Genomic DNA, 9,425 nt, shown 5'->3' with positions numbered 1-9,425 from the left:
CAGTATGTGTCTTGCTGGGGCTGTAAGGAGTTTGATTTTTTTCTTTTTCAGGTTCTACTAAATACAAGTTGCCTCAACTTTTTTTTTTTTTGTAAATTGGGAATGTGACTGAACTTCAATAAAAAAATTCAGAAATTTAGTGAACAGTCCTTTTGTTTGTGCTTCTTGCACCTAATCGGTGCGGTGTCGTGGGCATGTTCATCATAATGTATTTTTTTTAATGTTAGGAGAATTACCAAATCCATTGATAAAAAATAAGACCGTCAAGAGATCCACAATGATTCGTTTATTAGGGAAAAACCAGGCAAGTATACTCGGTCTCATAAGATTTTTTCCTAGGGGGGTAGGGGGGGTTGAAGCGTCAGCGATTACCATTCCATAATGTAATTTCTGACATGTGTAAAGTATAAGATGGCCGATACATCGCTTTAAGGCTACAACTCGATACACTACGCCAAACGCGCCTTGCCCAAAATCATACCTCATACGCGTAAAGGGAGTCGACGAGAAGTAGGCAGTATGTTATTTCTTTACATGGAAATGGGACTTTCATTATCTTTGATACAGTATTGAAAACTCAAAATTGATCATGGATGCATATGCACTCGGTATGTACAAAACATATTTTAAATGGTTAAAAAGTTTAGGAAAAAATTCGCATGTGGATGAACATGTTCTATGTGCGTACGGAAGATTTCACATAAAACCGACTTTTTTGTGTCCTATGTAAAAAGACAAAAAAATGTCTCGAGAAATAGATTATTTTTAGCGCCAAAATCTATCTTTTTTACACATGACACAAAACATATCAGTTTTGCTGAAACAACGCTATGAGCACGTAATGTGTCAAGATATGCACGAGATATTTTATATTTACTTAATATTTTTGATATATTTATAATGTATTTCAAATAAAGAATACGTGCAGAAATACCCTGTTGGTCTTTTACACAGGAAGTTCAGCTAGGCTGATGGCTCCCAACGTCCCGGTAGCAGTAGTGCTATTTCGTCGAAAGTAAAAATAACAACTCTTTTTTCTTTAGATGAAGTAAAAAACAACTCTGGTCCTACTAGTACGGGCTCCGGAGTAACTGTTCTTTGTTGTGAAACGGAGAACGGGATAAGATTGTTGTGGATCTGCCGCAATTGTAGCTGCGCTTCGTGAGCTTGAGATCGTTGCTGCAATAAACATGTTCCACGAAATTCATGGCATTGCAAAACAGATACCGGGGTTCCCAAGAAGCACGAATTCAGTGCTGCAGTTAAGATGCCAACTTCGATAGTTTTATTTAATGACAAGATGCAACTTCGATAACTGATGGAGGTGCACAGCTTGAACGATTTTATATACCAGCAGATATCAGACACTCTTGGGTGAAATATAGATCACGCGTGATGCCTTGTGAGTGAAGATGTATTCAGCATGTGAGAGGGAGTAGAATGGGAATGAAAAATAAACAATTACACGTGTGGGTTCTTGTGTCAGATAAATCTCCTCAATATCTTTTTGTACTTCTTTTTTGTGTCATTTTTTTAGGATTGCACACTAATTCCTACCTTTTCTAATACTCCCTCGGATCCGTAAATTTTTTGAAGATTTAGTTAATATGTCTGCACCAAACTGACAGAGATAATGTTCTTTTTTCCTTGAATCTACTATATAAATAACTCAATGATTTTTTTTCCAATACGAAAATTGCTCCATGATGTTAGGACTTGCATTTGCACGTGTACACATACTAGTGTATTGCAAACCAGTAGTACACTTGTCTGGATGCCAAACCGTTACTATATTTGCAAGTTTAAAAAATGTTGTTTCTCTAGCGACTAGGATTTGGTGAACCCGAAAGTAGGCGTACGAGGTAACCTTCTTTTAATCAAAAAATGTTTTTTTCAAAGTTTTAGGAGAAATTGAAATAATTCACGCATGTATATATTATCTTGTGCAATTTGTTAAGGAAAAATATTACCGTACATGGCCTACATAATAAAGAGAAAATGGAAATTTGTATTTCATTGAACAGTTAACTTCAATCATATAGTGATATACTTAAATATTTTGTCATTTTCGGTAGGCCACATACAATCGTATTTTTTCTTCAAATTTCGCACGAATAAGTATCAAGATAAATATGTGCGTGAAAGAATTATTTTATTTTTTAACCGAAAAATCAGTAGCATTTTTTCGATTTTCTAAAAACCGGTCACGATTCCACTAGCTATTTTCTGTTTCTCTGATTTTGTTTTTTGAGGGGTATCTATTTCTCTGCTTGTTAGTTTGTTATTACTTGCTCATTGTCCTCCTTTGGGCTGATGAAATCTAGCCCAATTTGTATCGTAAATGTCCTCCGTGCTCAAAGGCTAAGCCCAAGCGTAGCTTACCAGAGCGGCTGGTCAGTTCAAGCCGGCCCAAAACAAAACGTTTGCGCACCGCAGTCGGCAGAGTACAGACAAGAATCGTTCGTCACGGAAGGACGAGCACACGGCAGCAGTGAGGTGAGGCGAGACTCCCAACTCCCAACTCCCAAATGGAATCGGCCGCCTCGTCGCCGCCGTCGCCGGAGCAGCCGCTGCTCGGCCCGGCCCAACCAACCTCCTCCCCGGCTTCCGGCAACCAGACCTCTTCGCCCCCGCCAGCATCGGCGGCGAGGCCGAGCCGCCTCGCGGCGCTCATCGGGCGCGCGGCGGGGCGGCGCGGGCCGTCGATGCTGGTGCGCGAGACGGCGGCGCTGCAGCTGGAGAGGCGCCGCGCCGACTGGGCCCACTCCCGCCCCGTCGTCGCGCTCGACGTCGCCTGGAACGTCGCCTTCGCGGCGGCCGCCGCGGCGGTGCTCGCCGCCTCCACCGCCGAGAGCCCCGCCAAGCCGCTCCGCCTCTGGCTCGTCGGCTACGCGCTGCAGTGCGTCGTGCACGTCTCCCTCGTCTGCTCCGGCGCACGCCCCGCCGCCCGCGCGCGAAGCCCCGACGTCGAGTCCGATGCCGCCAACGCTGGGGCCGGGCCCAGCAGCTCGGACAGTGAGGGCGGCGACGACGAGGAGGAGGCGATGGAGGAGAGGATCAGGTAAGCCGAAAAGGATAACCCCCCCAATTCTTCCTCGGGTTTTGCTGTGTGGTGGAAGCAGGACTAGGGTTTGTGGATTTGTGACACATGCTAATCTGGAGGAAATGATTGTTTGTCCCTGTGTACTGTTGCTCCATTAACTCTATTCTGATGATTTTGTTACTTGTGCAGCTCTACCGACCGTTGTGAGTCGGTAAACACTATGATCTCTTTCCTGTGGTGGATCATTGGGTTCTACTGGGTGGTGTCGGGTGGCGACATGCTCGAACAAGGCGCTCCAAGGCTGTACTGGTACTGTCGCCTTAAACCTGCACCCATCATGCAACTTCGTTTCCTGTAGAAATTACTGTTACTAGTTTGCAATTGCATATCGGTAACGAAGACCAAGGCTAGATTTGTAGTGTATATGCCAAGTAGGATGCAGGATGGCAACAATCTTTTCTTGCCGAAAAAAAAAGTTCACAATAAGCTCAGAGAAAATGCGGCAAGCCACTAGTTGATGATACTTGCATTTTATATGAATGAATGAACAATTCTAGGTTCTAAAACTGCCCGCTGGGTAATAAGGTGGATCTGTCAATTTTGCTTCTAAATACTTCATGCAACTGATACATACCCCCTCCTTTTCAAAATTTAAGGCGTATTTCATTTTCTTTGATGGAGGCTTTGACCAAGAATTACGAATGCAACATGTGACTTATGTGATAGAAATCATAATCATTAGTTAAGTTCTTTTCAATAGGAACTTAATGATATCGACATTATGTCACGTAAACTACATATTAATAGACTAACTGTTGGTCAACCTTGTGGTCAAAAGCAAACGAAATTCACGTTATATTTTAGAACGGTGGGATGAGGGAGTATAGCTAATTGGTGAGTTCTATTTACCTGTTATATCTAACAGAGTCAGTCACCTATTAACAATTCTAAGTTCTTAAATATGTTTGCTGGTTAATAATATAGAGCTACTGCCTTTGCTTCTAAATGCTTCGTGCAAATGATAAAAATAGCTAATTGGTGAGTGATATCTACTTGTTATACCTAACAGAGTTACCTATGAACAATGCTAAGTTACAAAATCTGATCGCTGGGTAATAATATAGAGATGTTAGCTCTGCTTGTAAACGCTTCATGAAACTGGTACATATAGCTAATTCGTGATTGCTATCTAATCAACCTGTTATACCTAACAGAGTTACCTGGTTTGGAATCTGCTGTGCAGGTTAACTGTAGTTTTTCTAGCGTTTGATGTCTTCTTCGCTGTATTCTGTGTTGTTATGGCCTGCTTCATTGGGGTTGCACTGTGCTGCTGCTTGCCTTGCGTTGTTGCAATTCTGTATGCTCTGGTTGGCCAGGTAAATAAATTCATTCTGCATTCAAGAAAGTATCTGCTCCTGTACTACACACACGTTTACGACTTATTGCTCATTTCGTTCTTTTACATATGTAGGAGGGTGCATCAGATGCAGATATTGGTGTTCTCCCCAGATATAAATATTCTAATCCCAATGAGGATGGAGAAAAGGGAACTGATGAGGGGGTTATGATCCCTATACTGAATAATAGTGGAACATCAACAAGTGAACGAATTCTCCTTAGTGAGGATGCGGTAAGGAATTTGCTTTGTGTATTGGCATTGTTGTGTAGTAGAAGTTGCTTTGTTCGCACATAATTCTATGTATTATCTTTGATCTTCATATATGTATAGGATGTTTTCCATTGTAAGTGAGTAAATTTTACCGTTACACTAGAAGAACTTTGCAAGTTATGCCAGTTCAAAAACTCAGGCAACTATTATCCGAAACTAAACAATCCTGTGAACTTGATACAAATGAGAACAGTATCCAGTGTTTATCTAGTCTGATGCTTTGCTGACAGCATCTTTGTTCTATCAGGAATGCTGCATATGTCTCTCATCATACGAAGACGGTGTTGAGCTATCTGCTCTCCCTTGCAACCATCATTTCCATTCAACATGTATTACGAAATGGCTGCGGATGCATGCAAATTGCCCACTTTGCAAGTACAACATTCTTAAAGGCAACGACAATTAAAACTCACAAAGGACTTACGCTGACATAACTTCCATACCCGAAGGCTGCATGCATGAACATCCTGGAGCAAGCAGCAAGTGAGAAGCTTTGTGATTCCTGTCTGTTTGTATGCTAATGATATCAAGAGATTTTGTTCTTTGTGAGGATTGGCTGTGTTTTCTGTTTAGGACACGGGCCTGTACAAGTGTACATGAATGTACTCCGTACTATAACTGTATGCTGTTTTCTGTATAGGAAGGTCTTGGAAGTGGTTTATGGTTTGGTTTTGGGTTCACTTTTTACAAAATTCATTTTGAATGATCTGCTGCTTTTCTGACTGAGAAGGCTGTATCTCCTTGATCCTTTTGTGCAGCTGCGACAAATGCTCATCAGGCCCCTTATTTGTAGCTGCTCCTAATTTATGTCATGCTTAGCTCATCATGGGAAATGCGATTCAGTTTTCCCTGGGAAAGGAAGAGCATATTGCTTGTTCCCTCAAAAAGAAAAAAAAAACTAAAAAAAGCACATTACTTGATGGAGAGCACATTGCTTGTTGGAGACAATTAGATCGACACTGAAATTCAGAAGCAAGCGGGCAATGCAATATACTGCTGCGCACAAAATTGTTATCAGAATTTCATCTACACACTTGAGTTACAAAAGTCACAATAATAATAATAAAAACTACCATCCTGAGATAATTCCCCGTAACAAGACAACGGTACAGGTACACCAGATAAATGGTGAGCACATCTACCATGCAACATAAGACGCCACACAGCATAAGTTAATATGAAAACCCTCATTTCGCCACAAGGTCGACGGAATTTAGTGGCAAACGCACCACACAATCACCAATTTCATTGTTTACAGGCTCCACAGTATCTAAATCTAAGAACGTGTGTGCTTGTATCCACAATGAACACAGAAGTTGGTGCAAATGTGCCTGGATAGAGCTGGGGAGTTGCCCGATATCCCCGTCTCTCCCTCCATGGGTACCCATGTGTGGAAGCTATGCCCTGTTTTGAGGTTGAAGACAACACAAGCTTTTTTTTTTTTTTGAGAAAGAAGACAACACAAGCTGGGAACAACTTGTGTCCCCCCTAGATCTTGTTCCTGGCTCCACCACTGTCTTTCCACATATCATAACTACAGTGGATCAGGGGCCATTTTTCTTCTCTGGAGATAAAGTAGACATCTCCATATATCTTTGAGAATGCATCATGCACATACAAATTCCTCTCTTGGATCATCGAGCAAACATTCTCAGCGTCTCCCCATTGTCTACAACTGGCATACATATGGACAAGTAAAATTTGCGGTACCACATTCATCTCACAGCCCATCTTGAAGAGATGAAGGCAAAGGCTTAAAAGCCCTGCCAAAGTATATTGGTCAAGCCTAATGCAAACCTGCTCCATCCGGCGGTAAATGGTTATAGAAGCAGCAGGTTGTCCATCTCCTTCATAACCTGAGAGCAGAGCATTCCAGGAAATCAGGTTCCTCTCGTTCATCCTGAGAAACAGTAACCGGTCAACCTCAATGCAAGTGAGAACCTTAGCTACTTCCAGTCTGTTTGTAAGCTGATGATATCTAATCAAGAAATTTTGTTCTTTGTGAGGATTGGCTGTTTAGGACACGGGCTTGTACAAGTGTGCATGAATGTGCCATAACTTGAAAGTATGCTGTTTCCTGTATAGAAAGGTTTCTGAAATGATTTGCTGTTTAGTGTTGGACCCAGTTTTTTTGGCAAAACTACTAGCTAATAATGTCCATGTGTTGTTATAGATGTAACAAATCATAGATGCAGCTGAGTATCTTCTGCTGCGTTTCTGATTGAAGAAGGCTGTATTTCCTTGATACTTTTGCACAGCAGTGAGAAACGGTCATCAGGCCCCTGATTTGTTTATGCTACTAATTTCTCTCATGCTTAGCTCATGGAAAATGGGAATAAGCTTTCCATGGGAAACAAAGAGCAAATTGTTTGTTGGAGACAAAACTACATCAATAGACTAGAGAACATGACATTCAGAAGCAAGCAGGGCAATGCAATGCACTGCTGCACACTAAGTGCTATCCGAATTTCACTTACACTCTGAGCTACAAAGTCACACAATTAAATTCTTCAGCATCCTCAGAGATTCCGGAGAAACAACGCTCGCTCTTTCCCATAACTGCTATAAAGTCACACAATGAAATTCTTCTCTTGAGATAAAGTAGCCATCTCCATATACCTTTGAGAATGCATCATGCACATACAAATTCCTCTCTTGGATCATTGAGCAAACATTCTCAGCGTCTCGCCATTGCCTACACCTGACATACATATGAACAAGCAAAGTTTGCAGTACCACATTCGTCTCATAGCCCGTCTTGATGAGATGAGCATGTATCTGTCTCCCGTAACGCAGATGCCCTTGGTACCGGCAAAGGCTTAAAAGCCCTGCCAAAGTGTATTGGTCAGGTCTAATGGAAGCCTGCTCCATCTGACGGTAAATGTGTATTGAGGCAGCAGGCTGTCCATCCCCTACATAACCTGAGAGCAGAGCATTCCAGGATATCTGGTTCCGCTCGTTCATCCTGAGGAACAATAACCGGGCAACCTCGATGCAGCCACACTTGGCGTACATGTCAATAAGCTCAGTCTCCAAAACTACATTCATCTGGTATATGGCCTTGATGGCATGTGCATGGATCTGTCTTCCATATTCTGTATACCTCCTGTTGCCACAAAGCTTCAGAAGGTTCACAAAGGTATGTTGGTTAGCCTTTATGTTTGCAGACTCCATTTGCCGGAAGATGCTGAGTGCCAAATCAACCTGCCCATTTTCGACGTAGCCAGACAAGAGTGCATCCCATGCTACATAATTTCTCTCATCCATCCTGTCGAACACCACCCGAGCAAGTTCAGTTAAGCCACATTTCCCGTACATGTCAACAAGTGCGCTGCCCCGGATAGCATCGGTATCCAATGCTCTTCTAATCAAATAACCATGGAATGCACGGCCATTGTCGATGTCAGCCAAATGAGCACAAGCTGCGACTCCACTGCCCAGGGTGAAACGGTCGACGGTGAAACCAGACTGCTGCATTTGCATAACCATGTCGAGCGCCTCTTCACAAAGACCAAGACGGACATAACTTGCGATGATGGTATTCCAGCTTACCTGATCCCTGTCCACCATCGTCTCAAAAACCGACCTGCAATTACCCATGTCGCCACACTTGCCGTACATGTCGATGAGACAGTTCCACACAGTGGCACTCCTTTCAAACCCGAGGGAAACCGCCAACGCGTGCACCTGCTTCCCACGGACCAGGCACAGCAAAGCACTGCACGCCTGAATCGCCATCACAAGAACTGAATCAACTGGAAGCACCCCAGCGCGCTGCATGGCGGAGAAAGCATCCCAGGCTTCGTCCCACCGGCAAGAACGGACATAGCCTCCGATGATCACGCTCCAAGAAACCATGTTGGCCTCGTCGTCCATCTCAGCGAACGCCTTGCCGGCATCGTCCATCAGACCGGAATCAACGTACGCGCTGACCAGCGCAGTGCCCACGACGACATGCCGGCACAGGGCGCACTTGACGACCAGGACATGCACGGCCCGGAGCATCCTGCTGTCGCGGAGGCGCGCGCAGGCTTTGAGCACGCTCGGGAGCATGAACTTGCTGACCGGGACTCCGTCCATCTGCAGCCTGCAGAAGAGCTCGGCGACCTCCGCGTGCTTGCTGGCATGCGCCAGCGCCAGGATTGCCGCGCTCGCGGTCTTCTCGCCGCTCCTCGGACGGGGCATTTCGTCGAACAGGGGGCCTGCCGTGGAGGCCACGACGCCCCCCTCCTGCATTCCGTCGAACAGCCTGCGGTGGTTCGATCTCTGGGAGGTTCTTGGGCTGGTTGGCGCGAGCTGCTCCTGTAACGTGAGCGCGGATGTGGCCATGCGCCGGCGGCGATGGCAGCGGCCGGAGCAGGGGCCCCATTTGAGGTGGGCTCGTTGGGAGGTGGATGGGAGAGGGAGCGGCTGTGGATAAGGGTGCACTAGGCAAGAGTCCATCTGTCTGCTCTTCCGCTCAAGTGAGCTCTTGCCTCTCGCGGAGTAGTACTACTGAAACGACGAGTGGACGACAACAGTGGTAACGGAAATGCCAAGTTCAGTGTACCGAACTCGTGTTTATGAAAATAGCTGGCGCAGAACAGCGCGGGTTACGAATCCGTAAAGACAGGTTTTTTCATAGAATTTATATGCAACACATACAACAATCTATCTTAATTAATAAAATGATCATCCAAATTATTACAACACATAAACAATAGTCTAAACCAA

At 44.4% G+C, this 9,425-nt stretch overlaps 2 protein-coding genes across 2 annotated transcripts; one reads left to right on the top strand and one right to left on the bottom strand.

Moving 5' to 3' along the window:
* The first annotated feature begins 2,463 nt into the window (after nucleotides 1-2,463).
* On the top strand, nucleotides 2,464-5,384 carry LOC127306212 (E3 ubiquitin protein ligase RIE1). The gene is made up of 5 exons (XM_051336837.2): nucleotides 2,464-3,061; nucleotides 3,233-3,352; nucleotides 4,287-4,419; nucleotides 4,515-4,673; nucleotides 4,960-5,384. The coding sequence occupies exons 1-5, from the start codon at nucleotides 2,529-2,531 to the stop codon at nucleotides 5,116-5,118; spliced, it is 1,104 nt and encodes a 367-aa protein (XP_051192797.1). The 5' UTR covers nucleotides 2,464-2,528; the 3' UTR covers nucleotides 5,119-5,384.
* A 1,643-nt stretch (nucleotides 5,385-7,027) lies between these two features.
* Nucleotides 7,028-9,197, bottom strand: LOC127306213 (pentatricopeptide repeat-containing protein At3g26540). Its single transcript, XM_051336838.2, has one exon. It carries the CDS (start codon nucleotides 9,153-9,155, stop codon nucleotides 7,275-7,277), a length of 1,881 nt encoding a protein of 626 aa, XP_051192798.1. The 5' UTR covers nucleotides 9,156-9,197; the 3' UTR covers nucleotides 7,028-7,274.
* Nucleotides 9,198-9,425: the final 228 nt, after the last annotated feature.

This window comes from Lolium perenne, chromosome 6 (genome assembly GCF_019359855.2).
Source record: "Lolium perenne isolate Kyuss_39 chromosome 6, Kyuss_2.0, whole genome shotgun sequence".
Taxonomy (NCBI): Eukaryota; Viridiplantae; Streptophyta; class Magnoliopsida; order Poales; family Poaceae; genus Lolium; species Lolium perenne.
Note: the sequence above shows the minus strand (reverse complement) of the source record. Positions and strands in the feature narration are given on the sequence as shown.

Coding starts and splice junctions, on each gene's coding strand:
- LOC127306212 (XM_051336837.2), top strand. CDS start 2,529: ATGGAATCGGCCGCCTCGTCGCCGCCGTCGCCGGAGCAGCCGCTGCTC. Junction 3,353..4,286: donor GGCGCTCCAAGGCTGTACTG/GTACTGTCGCCT, acceptor TCTGCTGTGCAG/GTTAACTGTAGTTTTTCTAG. Junction 4,674..4,959: donor TTCTCCTTAGTGAGGATGCG/GTAAGGAATTTG, acceptor TTGTTCTATCAG/GAATGCTGCATATGTCTCTC.
- LOC127306213 (XM_051336838.2), bottom strand. CDS start 9,155: ATGGACTCTTGCCTAGTGCACCCTTATCCACAGCCGCTCCCTCTCCCA.